This window comes from Heteronotia binoei, chromosome 10 (genome assembly GCF_032191835.1).
Source record: "Heteronotia binoei isolate CCM8104 ecotype False Entrance Well chromosome 10, APGP_CSIRO_Hbin_v1, whole genome shotgun sequence".
In the NCBI taxonomy this organism is placed as follows: Eukaryota; Metazoa; Chordata; class Lepidosauria; order Squamata; family Gekkonidae; genus Heteronotia; species Heteronotia binoei.
The window spans coordinates 73491240-73513858 of NC_083232.1; the positions used below are offsets into that span (position 1 = coordinate 73491240).

General features: G+C 42.3%; 1 protein-coding gene across 1 annotated transcript in view; it reads right to left on the bottom strand.

Annotated features, from left to right (window-relative positions):
- ULK4 (unc-51 like kinase 4) overlaps positions 1 to 22619 on the bottom strand; it is a 297265-nt gene that overhangs the window by 95447 nt on the left and 179199 nt on the right. The window contains exon 32 of the mRNA XM_060247507.1: positions 16509 to 16614. Coding sequence (XP_060103490.1) covers positions 16509 to 16614 — 106 coding nt within the window. The remainder of the gene's footprint in view (positions 1 to 16508; positions 16615 to 22619) is intronic.

Here is a 22619-nt window from a genome sequence, read left to right on the forward strand (position 1 = left end):
AGGTTCCTTTTGCTTAGGAAGTCACAGACCATGACCAATGTTCCCTCTAAGCTGCAGAGTCCTGTGAGCAAAAATTTTACTTTGTAAGCCACTGATATTAAAGTTATGAACTACTGGCATTAAAGTTGTGAGCTACTGCGTAAATTATTGTGCCCTGGGATCATCCTTCCTGAGCTAAGACAAAAATGTGTGAGCTGGAGGCTAAAAATCTCTCACGCTAACTCAGCTTAGAGGAAACACCGATCATGACTAAGTTCTTGTTGTAACAAAGCAACACTTTGAGTAGTCTGAAAAATATGAATTTGAGTTATATTAACTTATATGTGAGCTAATTTGGGACCTTTTAATCATAAGGGCTTCCTTGTACTGTTGAAAAAAGTATGATAAAATTGTGAACAAAAGCTGTGAACAAATAGCCATAAAATAAGCAGCCCCTTTATTGAATAAAATTTTCAGAACTAATTAGAAGAAATGCGGTAAAGGTAGGCGAATCAGAACTTATGGGGAAACTCTACGTTTCACATGTCAGTAATGGATTAAAGCTGAGGTGGAGTTAATACTGAAGCATAGGCAGACAAAAGAATGGATTTTCAGATTCCAGGTGACAATAAAATAGAACTAGGATTTGCTCAGCAGCAGAAACACAAAAACAGATTTATTTAACCAACCGTTAGAAGTATCTTTTAATAGCTCATCTGCTCTTGCTTAGCAGCAGAGAACAATGCTACTTTGGAATGTGGGCATTATTTAAGCATCCTGAGTCCTAAAAGTATTCATTCCAAATGTACACAACTGCTTCCTACCAGAGTCACAACAGCTACAATTTAGCGTAATGTGATTTTATGATTAGATGAATTAAAGATTGCCAAGAGTATTTGATCCTCAATCTGGATCTCTACCAGGAATTGCACAGAGCTTTAAACTGTTTCCTATCTTTATAAATGCATTGGAAGTCCAAGACATATTGCTTCATAGCACTCAGGGGCAACCATGTGATGACTGTGTTTACCTCTTAATGATCATTTTGAATAGTGGCAGTTTTAGTCATATTAGCTGTCTTTCCATCCAAGACTAATGTTCAGAGAGTTTCAAAGGCTCAAGTGATTATGTGATTGCTGTGTTTATCACATGAAAGCATAATTGTATGAATATTACTCTATAATTTTAAAAGACGAAGTGTTAAATCCAGCGCCTTCTGTTGTCTAAAGTTGTTTAATTTGGGAAAGACATTATTGGATATAACCCAGAGAATTTCAGTGTTTTTCCTGCAATATTTATTTTTGGGGGTCAGAAAAATTCTGCTTATGAACCATAGAATTAAGATTTTAGCTAAATATAAGGGTTTTTTTAGTATATATGTCTTATTGAATAAACCAATATTTCCTCAACAGCTGAATGTAGAAGACCTAGGCTTCACAAAGTATTACAAGTAATCAAGGCTATATAAACTTTTTTACTGTTCAATCAGTACTAAGTCTAGTGGTTGTTTGCTTCAATAAAGATTTTTGAAAACAATACAGGTTAAATATTAACAAAAATAAAAGGGAAAATTTAAAAACAAATATTCATTATTATTTTTTTAAATTGTGAGAGACAACTGCTAGTTTGACCAATATGGAAAGATGAAGAAAAGATAGTATGTGAACAGTAACAATATCATATGCTGTATATGTTCAGAAATCACTGTGGAAGAGAGCATGAACAACAGGTTGTCCTTTCAGCAATACCTAGTTATCTAGATATTCCAGAATATCATCTTAAATTAATGTAACTGGCAAATGGTTTCACTAAAAACAATGAACTAGCACCTTCTACATGCTATTGTTTTAAGTCTCCTAATGGTAACTTCCAGATGGAGCAGTTGGTCCTCAGCTGTAAATAACCAGAGATTAATTATATTGCAAAATGAGTGCTTGCAGCAGATATTAGATTTTATATTAAGAGAAAACAATAGGCATTTAGTGCATGGATAGTTATTAAAAAGAGGATTAAGTCTGCAATAAAACTTTGCAGAAGATACTTAATAACTCATTTATACCTCATGAAAGAAAGATAATACTAGTCAACCTTCACGGGTGATGTGCTCTATTCATCTTGTAGTCCACTGCTTTGACTTTTCGTCAAATGTCAAGAGATCAATTAGATTTCAAATTTCTTTGTGCTGGTCATATTGTTAAAGTCTGTTAAATCTGGCATCCTTAAAGTGAATCCTCTGAGAGCAGAAATCCAGCATTAATGCTTTTAATCAAAAAAGGTCATGTGTCAGCCTTTTATATTTTGAATATATAAGGGGCAATTTTCAAAAGGTTCTGAGATCTTGATAAGCCCCAAAGGGAATACAACATACCCAAAAGCTTGCAGGACCCTTCCTGTACTTGTAAGTAATTGTACTAGAAGTACAATCCATAGGTCCAACTTTATTTTCTCTTCTGTCACCTGTTAACTCCTGCATTATTCTGACATTACAGAATATCTGTTTGATTCCTGATGAGTTCCCTGTGCTTTCAATTTTCTTCTTTTACGTTGCTTTATCTGCAGCATTACCTTAAAAATATGCATTATTATTGTTTTCTGAACAGTGCACAGTAATGTAAGAGGATAATTAATAAGTCATTTACATAGTTTTCTTATGAAGAGCAATGAGTAGTTTACAGTAGGCAGGTCAGCTGAATTATGGATAGGGATGTTGTGACGGTAATGAACGGGTTACAATGAAAACTAAGGACGCATAGAGCCTGCATCAGGTGATCTGAGGGTGGGGGCCAGAGTGCTCAGAACTCTCAGAGGTGATTGACAGCTAACGGCTGAGGGCAGTTAGTGTCAGACAGAGTCTGAGGGAGACTGCTGAAGAGAGCAGTTGGTCTGAGAAGGAGCTGAGACAGGAGCTGAGGAGAGTCTTCGAGAGAAGCAAAGCTCACTGTTCACTCTATTTAGACAGCCATGGAGCTGTGTGTGACTAGAGGAGAGTCACAGTAAAAGACCTGAGAGGTCACAGACACAGAGACACTTCTCTTAAGAGCTAAAGAGGTGGTTGAGGGAAAGATGTGGGTCTAGAAGTCTGAAGGGCTGGGAGAAGAGACACCAGTCGACTTAAGAGACTTGGCACATTATACCCAAGAGGCCAACCCAGAATAGTGTTGGAGAGTGAAAGCTGTATGATCTGTGAAACCTGAGAGACCTAAGTGAACTAGATATTATAAAGCCTTAACTACAAAGACCTGATAACTGCTTGAGATACAATACAGCCCATGTATATATTTCCCATTCCCCAGTTGAAGACGGTCTGTGTATATTAATAAATTTCTGTGGTTTACTTTAAAGTTTCTCTGGTGCCAGTATATTGGGAAAACTATCAAAGCTGCTGTGGTCCCCTACAAACTGAGTTTATATCCATCAGAAAGCAAAACAAAACCAAAACCCCCGAAGAGACTAGTAGTGAGAAATCCATATTACACCCACCCCTTGAGTTTCATAGTCATGAGGTAAAATTCAAAAGGAAGAACTGAGGCGGAAGAGGGGGTGGGGTAGCCATAAGCCGCATATAGAAGTGATCCAGTGAGACCGCGAGGCGCACTGTTATAGATGTGCACTCAAAAAAGACTATTTTTCAGATTTTGATTTCTACGAGGGAAAAAATACCAGTATTTAATGGTATTTGGGTCCCTTGGTAGTGATTCAGATTTGGGGTTTTCCAGGATTTTTGTATTTGGGTTCCATTATTCCCTAAGAGGGCAATCTTTTTTCAAGTGGTGTGTGTGTGTCCTGGAATGTCCATTTTTCAACCAAATTACATCAAGGAGCTAGTGTTTCCTGTTTGCATTGTCTCTTAGCCTCAGACTTGAGAGAGGCACTACAAAAGAATCAGAGATATAGATAGGCTAAGACACTGAACATCCATTCCTTCGCTTCTCTTATGCTACCCCTTTGATGTGTAGATTGCTACTCTCAGGGAAACTTCCTTCTTTCTGGCCTTGAAGATACAGTGCTAGCCTTCTCCACCTTGGCAGCAGTACTCTATCCTGTTTAGAATGGAATTTCTTACAATAAAGGACTCATATTAGTTTGCAAAGATAAAGAGGTTCTGCACGTAACTTTGTTTCTACAGCACACATACTAGCCAGATAGTCTCAGCTATGTGCCTTGAGCACTCTGCTAAACTCAAACAATCCAACACTGCCTGTCTACTAAACAAATCCCAAGTTCAAGTGAATTGGAGCCAAAAGTTCAGTTCTTTGGACCTCTCCCCCAAAGGTGCCCCCAGCCATCCTAATTGCCCCAAACCCACAGAGTCCTACACGCACAAAGGACAAAAGGAAGGAGAAGGCGCAGCCAGGAACCACTTTCATGTGGCCTGGAATATCTGTTAAGGGATGGAACAGGCATGAGATCCTTAAAATGCTGACCCCAGGTATTTACTCTCCCTCTAATGGATTTATAATATTTGGTATTAGTTCACTGTCATCTAACCTCAGCTACATAATCTTGAGTATTCATGACCACGGTGGCTCCATGCTTGTCTGCTTCCTTTATGGTAATGCTTTGGTCATTGTCTAACATTTTTCATTCCCTCATATTTAAGTTGGACCTCTTGAAATGTTTCTCCTCCTCTATTCGTATGTCCCTTAAGACTAGCTGTTCAAACACTTGTATATTGGGATCAACAACAGAGGGTATAAATTTTGATTTAAGTTTAAATTTCTTTACCACAGGTTCTGAGTTTCCAAGCATTTTTTTCCAGTTTTAACAATCTAATCAGCTTAAAGATATCTGTATAGGATTTAAATGTATCATAATGATTGGGAGAGACATACCCTAATCCTAAATTCAAAATTCTTTTCCTCTGAAGATAACAACAACAAATATACCATTAGAGTTTACCCTGCAACAACAAATATACCATTAGAGTTTCTTCCACCACTTGTGTTGCTGGCAGCACTGAAAAAAACTTTCCTGTGCTCTGTTTGGACTGTCTATGTGGTCTGTATCTATATATCTAAAATAAATATTATATTCAGTATTTATTGATTTATGTGGTGCTTTTGATTCAGTATCTAGCCCATGTATGTGGATTAAATTTGAAATGTTTAAATATCCCTGAAATATTGTTGTTGCTCATTAAAATGTACTCTGCTTCCTCAGTGAAGGTTAGTTGTTCTCAAAGATTTCAGGTTTTCACGGCTGGTAACATCATTAGGGTTTGTAGAATCTTTCGGGCTCAAGTGCCGTGTTCTACTGGAGAAAGTTTTCCTTCCAGACGTTTCGTTCTCAGCTGAGGAGAACATCCTCAGTGGCGTTGCTGCTGTGCATTGAGTGGGGCCAGGGCTGCTGGAGAGCTGCTATTTCTAGGCTGGAGTCTAGGCTGCTATTTCTACCTCTGGAGTCTACAAAATACCCTGCTCCTGTGGTGCAGTCTACATTGGCACTACCCAACGCAGTATCAACACTCGTCTCACTGAACACAAGAGACACTGTCGCTTGTTTCAGCCAGAAAAATCAGCTGTAGCTGAACATGCACTTCAAGAAGGAGACCACGCCATCCACTTTGAAAGAACTGAAGTCCTTTCTACGGTCTCACATTATCATACCCGCCTGAACAGAGAAGCTATTGAGATTTACAAGCACCAACACAATTTTAACAGAAAGGAAGAAGGCATTTTCATCCACCAATCTTGGTACCCAGCTCTGCAAAACACCCTACAGACTATAAATTGCAGAAAGTCACAGAACAACCAGCACATTACACAGAACAATCAGCACAGTCAACAACCATCTTCCTTATCTTTACACCCCTTCCAACCCTCCCAGCAATTAACACAGAACAATGGTCACATTCAACAGCCAGTTTCCTTATCACTACCCTTCTAGGAAGCCCCACCAAACAATGGGCACATCCACAAACCAATTGCCCTTTCATCACACCCCCTCCAGCCTAGAAATAGCAGCTCTCCAGCAGCCCTGGCCCCACTCAATGCACAGCAGCCAAGAAGGTCAAAGCGCCTGCTCCGGCTGCAACACCACTGAGGATGTTCTCCGCAGCTGAGAACGAAACGTCTGGAAGGAAAACTTTCTCCAGTAGAACACGGCACTTGAGCCTGAAAGATTCTACAAACCCTAATGTTAGTTGTTCTGTTTCTGGAAATTATTCAAATCTCATTATTATGACAAAAGGTGTCTGACAGGCCTGTGTTTTAACACTGGAGCTCTTTATACAGGGGTACTGAACTCATTTGTTATGAGGGCCAGATCTGACATAAATGAGACCTTGTCAAGCCAGGCCATGTGTGTACCTATTTAAGATTAGGTAGCAGAGATAGAAACTTCATAAAGGACACAAACACAATTAAAGATTTTTAGCACTCATTGGTCTTAAAAGTGCTTTCTTTGTATTTCTCCTGTGGGATCCAGAGAACTGGGCAAAGGAAGCTCTGGCTCTTTCCCTCCCTCCCCAGGAGACCAGGAGGGAGGGAGCCTCCCCAGGGGGACTAGGAGGGAAGAGAGACTTGACTCAGCAGCTCTGCTGTGCAATTGAGAGAGCCTGGCAAAGCAAGTTCTCCCTTTCCCTTTCCTTTCCAAGGGAGGAGCCTCAGCCAGTGGAGAAAGTAGAGGTTTTTCTCTGTAGCTCCTGTGCAATTGAACAAGTCTGGCAAAGCAAGCTATTATGTAGAAGGAAGCAAGAGGAAGGGAAAAGGAAGCAGATGACAGCCAGTTGCTCAGGGACCTGATAGGAGCCATCTGGGGGCCTGATTTGGCCCTCGGCCCGCATGTTTGACACCCCTGCTATATGACTTGCCTCATAGGTTAACCCACAGTGAACGTCATTCATCTAGAATCAACCTCCATCCTATTTCTGTCCTGATTTATGCAGATGCTGTAGTTTCGTTCTGCACCAGAGTGAGACTAAAGCATGCACTTCATGCTATGGCAGACTTATGCAAAGAGAAACATCTTCTATTTAATTATTCCAAATCTAAGATTTTGGTATTTCAGAAGTCTCACCCTTATAAAGGTCCAGAATTCAGATGGATTCTAAATAGTCACCTTATCGAACAGGTACATTCTTTTTATTTGGGATAAAATTTCTGCCATCTAACAAATGGACAGCACATTATAATTACGTGCTTGAGAGAATTAAAATTCACCTATTGGATGTTAAGGGTTTTTTGCCAAGTTGGTGGCCAACATGTTCCTATGGCTCTTGCAGTATATTTTATGCTCTATGGAGATCCTTTATGGGCGTTCACAATTTCTATTAAAGTGGCATCAGTTCAGGCTTCCTTTCCTCTTGCCCTATTGCGGGTCCAAAATGTGTTTCAAATTCCAGCTAGCTAGATAAGACCTTAGACTGGATTGTGCAGCAAAATAGACAGAATACTTCTACTAGCATTATGGTCAAATGATCATTATAGCTAGATGCTTCTGCTGACCCAGAAGGAAGTTTACAGAAAGCACCGTTAATTGGTTCTCACACCTTATAGCTTTACCATTAGGTAGTTGATTGAACTTTAAAACTGACTTGAACGCCAGTTATTTTTATTTTTAATTATTTGAACAATAAGCAGAAAGTTAGATACCTTGTAATGGCAATCATTGATTTAACACAAACTTAATGATCATTTTGTAACTGTTTTCATTTATGCTTTACTAAGTAATGGATATGTAATATAATGTATACTAAGTATCAGGCCTCACTTAGGGCAGAAGCTCACAGGAGTGGCGCTCTGGAACCTCCAAATTTTATTGTGCTCTTTCTTTCGTACCCTCCCCCCCCCCAAAAAAAAAAATGGTTCTGGGCTTTATTGTTCAAACCACCTGTGAGAATTTTGCTGAACTCTAAGATTCGACAAACTTTTAATATTTCCCCCACAAAAAATGGGAAAATGACCAAAACATATAAAGCAGACAGATGGAAATCTTCATCATACCACTGTGGCCACATAGGAGAAAGTAATTTTAAAAAGTATGATGGGAGTAAGGTTTTATTATGACAATTATAATTCAAGAAGCATTTTAAGGTAGAAGCTGAGCTGATATAATATAGTACATCTTGTGATGTCAGGGTATGGCATACACAATTGAGTTATGCAAATGAGTTCTGCTAATGAGCTCTAGCACGTCTTTTTCTACGAAATGACACCTGCTGTATTGTATTTTACTTTGATCTTTAATAAACATATTTAAATTTTAAAAAATCCAACTAGTTTTAAAAAGTAGGCTATAGTTCCATTTCATTGAAGTCTTGGACTGCTGCAGTAAAATTTAGATTTTTTTCTTAGATCATGATTCTTTGCCAGTTTTACTACAGTAGTCACAGCAGGATTCCAATGTGTCATCTTGGAGCATTTTAGCTACAAAGTTAAGAGCACTGGACTGGCTTTACCATCATCTTCTTTTGATATCCCTTGTAGTGATGGGCATGAACCTTGCAACAAACTTAATTTTATCACAAACATGGCTGGTTCATAATTGATGAGATCACATCTTCAGTGAACTGCCAATAAACCACCATGTTCCCCACAGAGATTTGTTAGGTTTGTGGTGGCGGCTCATGAGCTAGACACGCTGGCACAGATGAATTAATTGACAAAGCAATGGAGAGGGATGGACTTCTGCAACTCTTGAAACACCTACAGTGGCCCTGCAAAGCTTGACAGACAGCTCTGGCTGCCTACCAGAGAGCTCCTTGTGGGGACCTGCCTTGTGGGGGGGTACTACTCAACCTTCTCAAAGCCAATCTGCATGCAACTTGGAGGGCAGGTAAAGAAGCATCCCAGAGAGGTCTGCTGTGAGTTCGTTGCCTCTAGCTTGCAGGGGGGCTGCTCAATACACTCCCCCTTTTGTACTTTGTACCCTAGGATCTTCCCCCCCAGCCAATCTGCACACAACTTGGAAGGCTAGTAGAGGGGTATTCCAGGGAGGTTCACTGCAAATATGATGCATCTAGTTTGCAGGGGGGCCATTCAATACACTCCTAAACCTTTGTCTGTGAGGTCTCCCGAGAGAACATTCATGGGGGTACCTGCTTTGGAGGACTGTAACTCAGCACCTCAAAACCCAACCTCACCAAACTTGGAGGGCAGGCAGAGGAGGGTCAGTGAATTTGGTATCTCTATGAATTTGGTATCTCTAGCCCAGGGGTGGGGAACCTCCATCCCAAAGGCCGTTTAGGGCCCTCAAGATCACTTGGTCTGGCCCTTGGGGATTGCTGGGCCGAGGCAAGCCATGTTGCAGCCTCCCTGGGGCCTGGCTGGCTGGCGAGAATCATGGGGCTCAACCATGCTGTGCAGCAGCTTCCCCAGGCCCTGGCTGGTGGGAGCTACCACCAGTTCAATTTGCACTTGATCATCCCAGATGGTATGGACTAATATGCTAATGAGCGTGTGATCTAATATGTTAATATTAGGGGATGTAGTCTAATATGCTAATGAGTTCCTGTGGGATTTTTCTACAAAAAAAAAGCCCTGGCCCTAGGCATTTGCCTAGGGTGGTAGGTCGGTGTGTGCATGTGTGTGTGCCAAATTAGACTCTCCTCACATGACTTCAAATAGAAAAACAATTATTTACATTAATTTTGCTGCCCTGAATCGTTCTCCCTTGGCAGAGCACGTTTTTTTAAGTTAATTATTTTGTATGGCCCACGAATTATGTTATAAATAGCCAAATGGCCCTTGGCAGAAAAAAAGTTCCCCACCCCGGCTCTAGCCCGTGAGGAGGGCACTGTACCATGTCATGAACCTCATGAAATGAACCAGTTTGGTAAACAGAAAAGTTCGAGGTTTGTGAGACCCCACAAACAGGGACAAACCTCCATTTTCTCAGTTTGTGCCCATCCCTAATCCCTAGTGTTATGCAGAAAACTCTTGTTAATGAAGAATGGTCAGGACAGAATTAACAACAGCATGCTAAAAGAATTTGTTCAGCACTTTGTTGGAGCTTTTCAACCCCTTTATTTTCTGTCCAGCAACAATATTTTAACTTTCTTACAGTCCCAATATATTGTGAGCTTTTCTTTTTAGCCTGACTAAATGCACTACTTTTGGCAGAACAGTGGGTGATTGTGCTGGACTTCCACTAGCCCAAAGAGCTGTCCATGTGGAAGAGCATACATTAAATCACTAGCCCATTTCTTCTTTAGTTGTTGTTTATATTCCACTCAAAGGGGTTGCTTTTTATTATACTTTGTTGCCAAGTTTCCTGTTTGCTTCCATGATTTTCATTTTTTATTTCTCTTGGCTGGCAGTGATAAGGCAAATACACCCTCTATAGTTTCTGCTCTAAAGTTAGGAGCCTGTATGTATCATCTAAACCTGGGGATTGAATTTGTCCCCATTATACATTTATTTATGTTTAACTATCTACAGAGGTGGATCTACTGTGAAACTAATCAAGCTTAAGCTTCAGGGCCTCTAATCCCTAATTAACAAAAATTAATGGAGTTTTTAAAAAGTGTTAGCTATTAAAATAAGGCTATTTTAGTGACAGAATCATAAGCAACAGCACTATTAAGGGTGGGGGGGAAAGTCTTTAACCTCCCAGGTACAGCCTGAAAATCTCACCCTCCTGTTCCAGTACTGTGAACGTTAATCTGAATGTACAATATATGTTTATTATGTGTTTAGACTTTTTGTACTGTGCATCTTTGTGCATAATGACAATATTTGCAGTTAATAATATCCTAAAGAGGCTTCCTACAAAGTAATAGCAAGTAGCTTGGAATGAACGAGGATTCCTATGAAACCCCCCATGCTTTTTGTTTATTTTAATGTTAATGTCTGTTGCATTGCCTCTTTTATGTTTGTGTTATTCATAAATACATGTAGTTGCAGTAAATAGGGTGGCCAGACCGTCCCGGTCTCCTGGGACTTTCCCGGTTCTGGCCCCCAATTCCCGGCTCCCGGGCTGGGTATACCGGGACCATTAAGAGGTCCCGGTTTAGCCAGCCAGAGAGCCGGGGGCCGCGCGCCCGGGCGGGGAAGGCGGCGAGTGAGGGAGGGAGCGACCCTGCGCGTGCGCAGATCGCCCTGCGCACGCGCAGGGACGCTCCCTCCCTCACTCGCCGCCTTCCCCGCCCGCGCACGGGGCCCGGCGGTGGCGGCGGAGGCCCGGGAGGGCGTCGGAAAGGCCCGCGGGGGTCGCTGGAGGCCCTCCAGCGACCCCCGCGGGCCTTTCCGACGCTTCCCCGGGGCTCTCAACCCCCACCCCCCGTCCTCCTCCGCCCGGGAGGGCGTCGGAAAGGCCCGCGGGGGTCGCTGGAGGCCCTCCAGCGACCCCCGCGACCCCCGGGCCTTTCCGACGCTTCCCCGGGGCTCTCAACCCCCACCCCCCGTCCTCCTCCCCCGGGAGGGCGTCGGAAAGGCCCGCGGGGGTCGCTGGAGGCCCTCCAGCGACCCCCGCGGGCCTTTCCGACGCTTCCCCGGGGCTCTCAACCCCCACCCCCCGTCCTCCTCCCCCGGGAGGGCGTCGGAAAGGCCCGCGGGGGTCGCTGGAGGCCCTCCAGCGACCCCCGCGGGCCTTTCCGACGCTTCCCCGGGGCTCTCAACCCCCACCCCCCGTCCTCCTCCCCCGGGAGGGCGTCGGAAAGGCCCGCGGGGGTCGCTGGAGGCCCTCCAGCGACCCCCGCGGGCCTTTCCGACGCTTCCCGGGGCTCGAAACCCCCACCCCCCGTCCTCCTCCGCCCTGGAGGGCGTCGGAAAGGCCCGCGGTGGTCGCTGGAGGCCCTCCAGTGACCCCCGCGGGCCTTTCCGACGCTTCCCCGGCCTCTACCACCCCCCCCGTGCTGGCGGAGGCCCGGGAGGGCATCGGAAAGGCCTCTCCGCCGCCGCCGCCGGACTCGCCGCCGCTGCCGCCGCCGCTGGACTCGCCGCCGCCGTAGGTAAGGGGGCCGAAAGCGGGGGGGGGCTGGCGGTTGGGGGTTTGCCTTCCTTTCTTCCCTCCTTCCTTCCTTCCTCCTTCCTTCCTTCCTTCCTTCCCTCCTTCCTTTCTTTCTTCCCTTCTTCCCTCCCTCCCTTTCTCCCTCCCTCCCTCCCTTCCTTCCTTCCTTCCTTCCTTCCTTCCTTCCTTATGTTCTTATGTGACACAGAGTGTTGGACTGGATGGGCCACTGGCCTGATCCAACAGGGCTTCTCTTATGTTCTTATGTGACGCAGAGTGTTGGACTGGATGGGCCACTGGCCTGATCCAACAGGGCTTCTCTTATGTTCTTATGTGACGCAGAGTGTTGGACTGGATGGGCCACTGGCCTGATCCAACAGGGCTTCTCTTATGTTCTTAAGTGTGACACAGACTGTTGGACTGGATGGGCCACTGGCCTGATCCAACAGGGCTTCTCTTATGTTCTTAAGTGTGACACAGAGTGTTGGACTGGATGGGCCACTGGCCTGATCCAACAGGGCTTCTCTTATGTTCTTATGTGACGCAGAGTGTTGGACTGGATGGGCCACTGGCCTCATCCAACAGGGCTTCTCTTATGTTCTTATGTGACACAGAGTGTTGGACTGGATGGGCCACTGGCCTGATCCAACAGGGCTTCTCTTATGTTCTTATGTGACGCAGAGAGTTGGACTGGATGGGCCACTGGCCTGATCCAACAGGGCTTCTCTTATGTTCTTATGTGACGCAGAGTGTTGGACTGGATGGGCCACTGGCCTGATCCAACAGGGCTTCTCTTATGTTCTTATGTGACGCAGAGTGTTGGACTGGATGGGCCACTGGCCTGATCCAACAGGGCTTCTCTTATGTTCTTAAGTGTGACACAGAGTGTTGGACTGGATGGGCCACTGGCCTGATCCAACAGGGCTTCTCTTATGTTCTTATTTGACGCAGAGTGTTGGACTGGATGGGCCACTGGCCTGATCCAACAGGGCTTCTCTTATGTGACAATACTGATTTTGGTGGACCCAAGCACTGATTCAGTGTAAGGGAGCTTTGTGTTTGTGTCTTCTAGTGCAATTTTGTTCTCAGATCCTGTATTTACTTCATCAGTATATGGGATAAGGCACTTTCTCAACTGTGCTGCATAATGCAGCCTATTTATTTTGTCCTGTTGGCTCTGTTGGCTCTATCTGCGCCACCTTCATCACTTTCGGGGTGTGGATCCCCCAGTGGAGTGGTCTCCCGACTCCCTCTGCCGGCTGTTTCTGATAGCCCTGCGCTCCCTCTTTCATTTGATATGTGTCCCGTGCGGGTGCCACCCTCCCGCCGGGAGATGCCGCAAAATGAGCCCCCTTGAGGCTTATGGCGGCAGGGCTCGGGGGAAGCGAGCTAGACTGCTGTTCTTTTGAGGGGTTATAGAGTGTTTCGAGCCCGTCCCTGTGGCATCGGTCCCATCATTGTGGGGCCCAGGGGGCCGGCGCAGCGGCCTGCTGAAGCAGCCTGTTGGTCACTTCCGGGTTCCTGTCCTGCATCTCGACCTGTGTTATTAGTGACAGGCTGCTTCGGCGGGCCGCTGCGCCGGCCCCCTGGGTCCCACAACGATGAGACCGATGCCACAGGGACGGGCTCGAAACACTCTATAACCCCTCAAAAGAACAGCAGTCTAGCTCGCTTCCCCCGAGCCCTGCCGCCATAAGCCTCAAGGGGGCTCATTTTGCGGCATCTCCCGGCGGGAGGGTGGCACCCGCACGGGACACATATCAAATGAAAGAGGGGCCGCAGGGCTATCAGAAACAGCCGGCGGAGGGAGTCGGGAGACCACCCCACTGGGGGATCCACACCCCGAAAGTGATGAAGGTGGCGCATATAGAGCCAACAGAGCAAACAGGACAAAATAAATAGGCTGCATTATGCAGCACAGTTGAGAAAGTGCCTTATCCCATATACTGATGAAGTATATACAGGATTTGAGAACAAAATTGTTTCCGGCGGTGATATTTGGGGGATTTTTGGGGACGTCACAGGAAGTGCTGTGAAGTCACTTCCTGTTTCTGGCAGTGGCATTTTGGGGAAATGATGTCATTTGGGGGAAGTGATGTCAGAGGAAGTGATGTCACTTCCCGTTTCCGGCAGGTGACGCGGGGGAAATGATGTCACAGGAAGTGGTGTCACTTCCTGCTTCCGGCGGTGGCATGACATCACCGGAAGTGACGTCACTTCCTGTTTCCGGCGGCGCGCGCGCGCGCACCCCTACCTCCCCCCCCCCCAGGTGTCCCTGGCTGGCCTTCAGACATTATGGTCACCCTAGCAGTAGAACTAATAACAACAATATGGCTGCAGTTGTACAGGTCAAGACCCCAAGAGGAATATCAGTGAGTTCAAGAAAGTACTTAAGTGGATACCAAACATGCAAAAGTGACCTGATAAAATTTCTAAATGTCAAAAACTACCAAACTATTTTACAATGTCAAGTCAAACTTTGTCAACACCTACAGCTGAAACAAGCGAAGCAAGCACCAGTGAAGCCAGTGATAGTGCACAAACTGTGGGAGCTCTTTCTAGGAAAAGTCAACCCACTATTGACACTTTTTAAAAAAACAGATGACCGTCACAGTGGTAAACATGAAAGTACTGTGGAACAAGAAGAGATAGAGCAGAAACAGGAAGCAGTGATTTCAAGGAATACAGTGACCTTGCAAACTGGTCCATAACAGGTGATAATGATTTCATACAGACTTCAGCAGGGTTTACGAGCAAAACAGAAGTTTCTCAAACAAATACTTTGAAAAAAAATAGAAAAATGGTCAGACTGTGATGAGATCTTGGTTAGTTTACTCAAAGAGCAAAGGCTGTATACACTGTTTTGCTTGCAAACGCTTTTCTAAATGCCAAATGTTACCTACAACCGGTGGATTATCTGACTGGATGAATGTACTCAGAATTCTGCAGAATCATGAAGACAGCATGGAACATAAGAGGGCAATGTTGTGTTGGATAACAAGAAAGTCAAATAAAAACACTGTGGATCAGCAACTTGAAGAACAGATGAGAAAAAGCATAAAGTACTATTTTGAAGTACTGAAAAGAGTTGTTATAATGTTTTTAAGTGAAAGAAGTTTGGCATTTAGAAGTCATGAGGAGATGTTGGGCTCACCAAATAATGGAAACTTCATGGGGGCCATTGAACTTATTGCGGCGTTCAACCCATTTTTACATGAACATCTTAAGAAATGTAAAAAGCATTTACTTACCTATCCAAAACTGGGGTAGAAGAACTGATAGAAATCATGGGGAAACATGTGCAAGATGAAATTGTGAATCAAATCAACAACTTAGCACTAAATACTACTCTACTGTTGTTGACTCTAATGCCTGGCCTGACCTGACACATGTTGACCAGCTGGTAACTGTGGTTCACTGTGAGAGATTTTTAACATTTATACCAGTAGAAAACCATTAATCCACGACCTTGTTCAACAAAATACAAGAAGGCCTGGGTGAACATAAGCTTTCACTTGAAAATATCCAAGGTCAGTCCTATGATAATGCATCTTAACATGAAGGGCTTGTAGAATAAAAACATTAACAGGAATGCGGACTATGTACCATGTTCAGCCCATTCATTCTACCTTGTTGGAGTAAAGGCACCCGTCTACTGTGCCTGAAGTTGTTGACTATTTTGGCATTTTGCAGGAGTTGTGTTTTCTTTTCTGGATCTCCACAGAGATGGTGAATTTTAAACACATAGAGCAAGCTAGATTTTTTCCCTAAAGAGCTTCATTGTACCTAGATGGTCTGCACAATATGAAGCAGTCCAGGAAATTAAAAATGGATATACAGGTATTTTACAAACTCTCAAACATATTTGTGAACACTCAAAAGAGAAGCCTGAATGTAAACGAGATGCAAAGAATTTATACTACAAGTTGGTAAAGTTGGAATCAGGGCCTCCCTGCCACTAGGCAAAATAGGCAATTGCCTAGGGTGCTGACCCTCTGGGGATGCTGAATTGGGTAGCCTCATGTGATTTGCTAATGTTATCAGTGCGGAGAGGGGGGCGGAAGTTAGCCTTGCCTAGGGTGCCAGACAGTCTAGGGCCGGCCCTGGTTGGAATATGCCATTTTAGCAGTTGTTTGGGAAGACGTTCTTGAGCATTTCAACAAAACAAACAAGAAACTCCAAACCACTAGTTTTGATGTATTTGAGGGTTATCTTTTGGTATTATCTACTTTCGTTTGTTAAAGAATTCAGAGAAAATTCAGCCGACTGAATTGCACACTATTAATGAGAAGCAAAAGGTTTGTGTGAAGATATCACCTCAAGTTATTATTATGTTTACAGATGCATTGTTACAAAGAAATTTTCAGATGGAACAAGAGGTAGGGCTTCTTTGAAAGGAGCTGACAAATTTAGGATGGAAGTGCTTGTGACAGATCCTAGGAACAATGTTGCAGATGCGTTTTTCCTGACTTACCAATTATTATTTGATTAAAACATGCAACAACATAATCAGGTAAAATAATGGTTGGTGTGGAAACCTACTTTAGCTATTATTTTTTCTAAGACACTTTGGATGCAACCTATGAATAGTTTCTGAGTAAGCATGATGCCAAGTATTTACAGTAAATACTAATACTTACCTTGTTCATAAAGTAATTCCATGTTTGTACTTTTATGAGAAACCAGATTATTTAAGACTGCAACTGTACTTTGTACTGTATTTCCAAGCAGCGTACCACGATGCTCCTGTAACAAAAATATATCTGCATGAGAAATTTTCTTCCAAGTATTCAGAAAGAAATGTCTTCTACCTAACCCAAGGAGGCCATTTGGGTTTCCTCTGTGGAGAAGGGCAGGGTATGATATTTCATATAAATCTAATTTTGCCAACAGTTCAACAAAAGTGGAAGATGGCTTTTGCCCTTCCTTTGCCAGGTACTGCTGCAAGTCTCTGGGCAGGAGGTAGAACTGCTCATTCAGTGTTCAAACTGTGTAATTTGTGAGCACAATAATTGGGGTGAGCTCTACTATCTATACAAGCCTTCATCATTGTGTAAAAGAAGCTGCAGGAGCTCTCTTCAACTCTTTCTAACCTGCTGTTCCTGCCAAAAATGCCATCCTCATCTACTCAGTTTGCATAGTCTGTGCCTCTATATATTACTTTCTAGCCAAGTGTCTTATTTTGTAATTGTATATTTAAACATACAGATAAATAGCTTAACTATATTAAGATACACTTAATTCTGAAGAATTGTGCTCTAGTTCACAAAAATGTCATGTCACGATAAATCTTTAGTAATTTTTTTTCATTTTTTAGATTTCTATCCTGCCCTCCCCCACAAGCAGGATCAAGGCAGGTCGATCACAACAAATATATAAAACAGTTAATTAACAATATACACATTAAAATCTATACACCCAATATTATAAAAAAAAATGACGGCGAGCTAAAAGAACAAAAATACCTGATGTAAGCTGTAAGTATGCCCAAAGGCCAGTACTTCAGGAGGTGGGCAAAACACCAGAAGACAGAGTAACTTGATAGAGCACACAGTGCAAAACAGAATGGATGGGTTTGGTCAAAGGAGGCCAATGTGATTTGGCACCTGTGGCCTCAACCAAAGGCCTATCAGAACAACTCAATCTTACAGACACCTTGGAATGTAATAAGATGTTGTTCAGTAGAGAATAAAGCTCTTCAGGGGACATATGGGAAGACACGGTCCCACAGATATGTTGGCCCTTTACCACATAGGGTTTTGAAGGTTAATATCATAACCTTAAACTTGATCTGGTACTCAATGGGAATCCAATGAAGCTGGCAAAGAATTGGCTGAATATGTGCTCTCAAGTGCATCCCAGTCAGGAGGCATGCCGCTTCATTTTGAATCAGCTGAAGTTTCCAGGACAACTTCAAGGGCAGCCCTGAATATAGCAAGTTACAGCAATCCAACCTGGTGGTGACCATTGCATGGATTACTGTGGCTAGGTAAGGTAAATCTATTTCAATTTACCTTTAGTTAGCACAAAGGCATGGGCAAAATGTCTTATTTAGTGGTACCAGATAAGAAGTAATGGTATCATAGATATTGATTTTGCCAACATGAAATTTAATGCCTACAGTTTAAAAAAAAATCATTTTCAAAGAGTTATAAGCGGTTCCACCAATGCAATAATAGCAACCCAATGATTGAACAGTGTTTAAAATGTAATGGGGGTGGGGGAGAGAAGAAGTTCTAACTTCTGTTCTACATTTAACATCACTAACACAGGTTTTATTACATCTCGTTTTATTGGCCAAAATAACAATAATCCAGGTCAATGTACACAAGATCTTAAGTCAAATTAAGGTACTGAAAACTTCTAGCTTTGTCTAAGCGGATCTAAATATATAACATAAATACTATTTTTATAATATTTTATTATTACATTACTATTACTGGTTGCTGATATATCACTGGATTTGGACAGATGGGCATAGTTAAACTTGTCTTTATGGGGTAAAGTAAGTACACTACAAGTGAATATTTTATGATTATAGCAGCGGTCCCCAACCTTTTTGGCACCAGGGACCAGTTTTGTGGAAGACAATTTTTCCAGGGATGTGGGGGGGGGTGCGTTTTAGGGTTGCCAATCCCCAGGTGGGGGCAGGGGAACCCCCAGTTTGGAAGCCCTCCCCTGCTTCAGGGTCATCAGAAAGTGTGTGTGGGGGGAGGAAATGTCTGCTGGGCAGACTGGTTCCCATAGGGTATAATGGAGAATTGTTCCATGAGTATCTGAGGCTCTGGGAAGGCTGTTTTTGAGACTTTTCAGCATAGCATCCAATGCCTTTCCCCAAAATATCCTCCAAGTTTCAAAAAGATTGGACCAGAGGGTCCAATTCTATGAGCCCCCTAAGAAGGTGCCCATCTTACAGACACCCTGGACTGTAATAAGTTTTCAATTGAGAGAAGGCATTTAAAAGGTGTGTGGTGCCTTTAAATGTGATGGCCAGAACTCCCTTTGGAGTTTAATTATGCTTGTCACAGTCACAACCTTGCTCCTGGCTCCACCCCCAAAGTCTCCTGGCTCCACCTCCAAAGTCCCCAGATATTTCTTGAACTGGACTTGGCAACCCTAAGGTGGTGGTTTCAGGATGATACAATTGTGCACTTTATTCCTATTAGTTTGGTGTGGTGGTTAAATATGCAGACCCTTATCTGGGAGAACTGGGTATAATTTCCCACTCCTCCACTTGCCTTGGAATGGCCTTGGGTCAGTCATAGCTTTTGCAGAGCTTGTCCTTGAAAGGGCAGCTTCTGGGAGAGCTTTCTCAGCCCCACCTACCTCACAGGGTGTCTGTTGTGGGGGAGGAAGGTAAAAGAGACTGTGAGCCACTCTGAGACTCTGAAATTCGGAGTTGAGGGCAGGATATAAATCCAATGTCGTCTTATTATTGTTATTACTACATTGTAATATATAATGAAATAATTATACAACTCACGGCCTGGTTGCTAACAGGCCACAGACTGGTACTGGTCCACGGCCTGGGGACTTGTGGATTATAGGATCTTTTTGACCCAATTTCTATGATGGATGTTAAGAAGACTGGGATTGGTAAAGGCTATTACTTGTATTCCTTGCCCATCCTGGCTGATAAAATATAGAAAAGAACATATAAATAAACCCTTACAATTTTTATACATCAGTCACTAACTCAGTGCACCTTCCACTGGCCACTCAAAGAGGCAGTTGTCTGCTACTTAATAAAACTGTCCCTACAGCCCTGACACTTGCCTCTATTTATGCCCCCAATTCGGCTCAACTTGAATTCATAAGTAGTACTCTAAAAAAACGAAGAGATTTTCAAAAGGGAGATGTTGTTATAGAGTGTGATCTCAATTATATCGCTGATTCTAATTTTGACAAAACTTATAAAACTAAGTTCAAATCAAGGAAAAAAGAAACATAACTGAATTGCCCAAAATTCTGGATTCTTTTAATCTAATGGATGTGTGGAACACTTTAAATCCAGGCTCTACAGAGTTTACCTATTTTTCACCTTTGCATAACGTCGACACACGGACAGATTATCTGCTGGCCTCTACATCTTTTGTCTCAGCAGAAATAGGTAACAGAATCATTTCAGACCACTCTTGGGTTGTGGGTAATTTTTTTATTTATAATCCAGACAATAAGGGCCCCAAATGGATTTTAAATAAATCTTTGTTATCTAGTGAATGTGTCTGTTCTGAATTAACTAATCGCATTAAAGAATTTTTTGATTTTAACTCTGATTGCGATGTTCCCCAAGAGAGTGTTTGGGATGCCTTTAAAGCTGTGTTGCATGGTCGCTTTATTGCTCTGGCATCAGCTGTCAACAAAGATAAACAAAAAGCCTTGTTAGAGCTAAAAAACAGTATTGCTAGATTGGAGCAACCCCATACAAAGTATGGAGGTAAGAAAACCTTGAAACAACTGGAAAAAGCAAGAAAACAATTGGAACTATTTGATACCACTCATATTCAAAAGGACCTTTTATTTCTAAAACAAAGATATCTAACTAGAACAAATAAGTTAATTAAATTACTAAAATATAGGGTTACCAAACGTAAAGCTGAAACTCAAGTACATGCAATTAGAACTTCTCAAGGTCATATTTTAAATACTTCTAAAGACATTAATCAGGCTTTTTTTTACTATTATCAGGGATTGTACTCCTCTAATCCAGATAAGGCTTCTATTTTGGATTATTTGAAATCTATTAAATCCAACCAATTGCTTAGTCAGGAACATATGGAGTTTTTAGATTCACCAGTTTCTCCTTCTGAACTGTCTTCGGTTCTGAACAAAATCAAAAATAATAAAGCCAATGGGAGGGATGGCTTCCCAATCGAGTTCTACAAGAAATTTAAAAATGATTTAATGGAACCTCTTATTAAAACCCGCAACAACGTAAAGGGTACAGGCAATATTCCTAAAACTTAGCTAGAATCTAGAGTTATTGTTTTACATAAGGAGGGTAAAGACAAACTGAATACTGCCTCCTACAGACCTATCTCCATTCTCAATCATGATTTTAAAATTTTCTCTTCTATTTTTGCTAACAGATTGAACAAAATTATAACCAATTACATCCATTCAGATCAATCAGGGTTTATGCCTGGTTGTACAATCTCTGACATTATTCAAAAAACTCTAAATATAATTTATCTTTGTAGAGCTTCTAGTACCCCTTCTATTATTTTGTCGCTGGATGTTGAAAAAGCATTTGACAAAGTAGAGGTCCCTTATTTGTTCTAAAGTTCATGCATTTTGGTCCTAACTTTTTGAGATCCATACAATCCATATACAGTGCTCCCTGTGCTCAAATTATGGTTAACAATTTTAGATCAGATAACTTGTTTTTGACTAGGGGAACCCGACAGGGTTGTCCTCTCTCTCCCATTCTTTTTGCTCTCTCTCTCTAGAGCCCTTCGCTTTCACAGTTTGCAACAACCCTAGAGTTGAGAGTATCACCATAAATAATTCCTCATACAAAATGAGTTTGTTTGCTGGCGACACCGTTTTTACAAAAGCAATCCCTTTGCATCTCTGACTAATCTTAAAACAATGATAGACCAGTTAAGCCATTTTTCTGGTTTTACCATTAATTTTTCCAAATCAAAAATATATCCAATTTTGGCATCCCCTTTGCTGCAACAATCTATTTTTGAGAAATTCCCATTTAAGTGGGTAGAAAGTTTCTGGAGGCACCTAGGGATTTATATTCCTTTGAAACTTAAATATTTGTTCCAATATAACTACACCTCTTTAAACAAATATGTGAATGTATTATTGATGGAGTGGCAGAAACTAGGTTTTTCCTTATGGGATAAAATCCAATTGATAAAATCTCATTTTATCTAAATTTTTATTTTTATTTCAAAATTTACCTATCTCTGTAAGTAATTCAGTTCTACATGGGTGGCAGTCCCTTCTTAACAGGTTTCTTTGGGGTTCAAAGAAGCCACGTATTTCTTTTTCCATTCTCTCAAAGCCAGTAGACATGGGGGGGGGGGTCTGGGCATTCCCATACTGTGGAATTATTATGCATCATCCCAACTAAGAAACATCCTTTTTTAATATGAAAGCATGGACGGAGATTGAAAAATCCTCTCTTTCAAATTTGTTCCTGCATGAATTTTTCTGGGAAGTCAAGGCTAACAGGCAGAAAGTTCTGTTTCACAACCCTTTTGTAAAACACACTTTAGAGATATGGGATGGCTATAGGCCATGTCTAGCTCCTTCTACCTCGCCCCTGATGGTTTTTCTTGGGCAATCCTGGTTTCTGCCTGGTCAACCTCACTCGGTTTTTAAAATCTGGAGAGAGAATAAAATCTTTAGACTTACTGATATAACTATTAATGGTAAACTTTGTACTCAGCAACAGTTAGAATCCAAATTTAAAATAAAGATTCCTTGGTATCAATACTGTCAGGTCCATCATTTGTTGCACCAAGTTATTCCACTTATTAATGCCAATAGACAGTATACTGCTTTTGAAAATCTGCTTAAAAAGGATTTGCCATCAATCAGAGGTGTGATTTCCATTATATATAAACTTTTAAATCAAAACTTCTGGAATCAGCTCACTCATAACCAAAAACAATGGCACAAAGATTGTAATCTTACCTTTAGTGAAAATCAGTGGAAATCTATTTGTAAATCTTTTTTTAAATCTAGGTCAAATGTTATATGACTACAGAATTATAAAGTTTTTGCCCATTGGT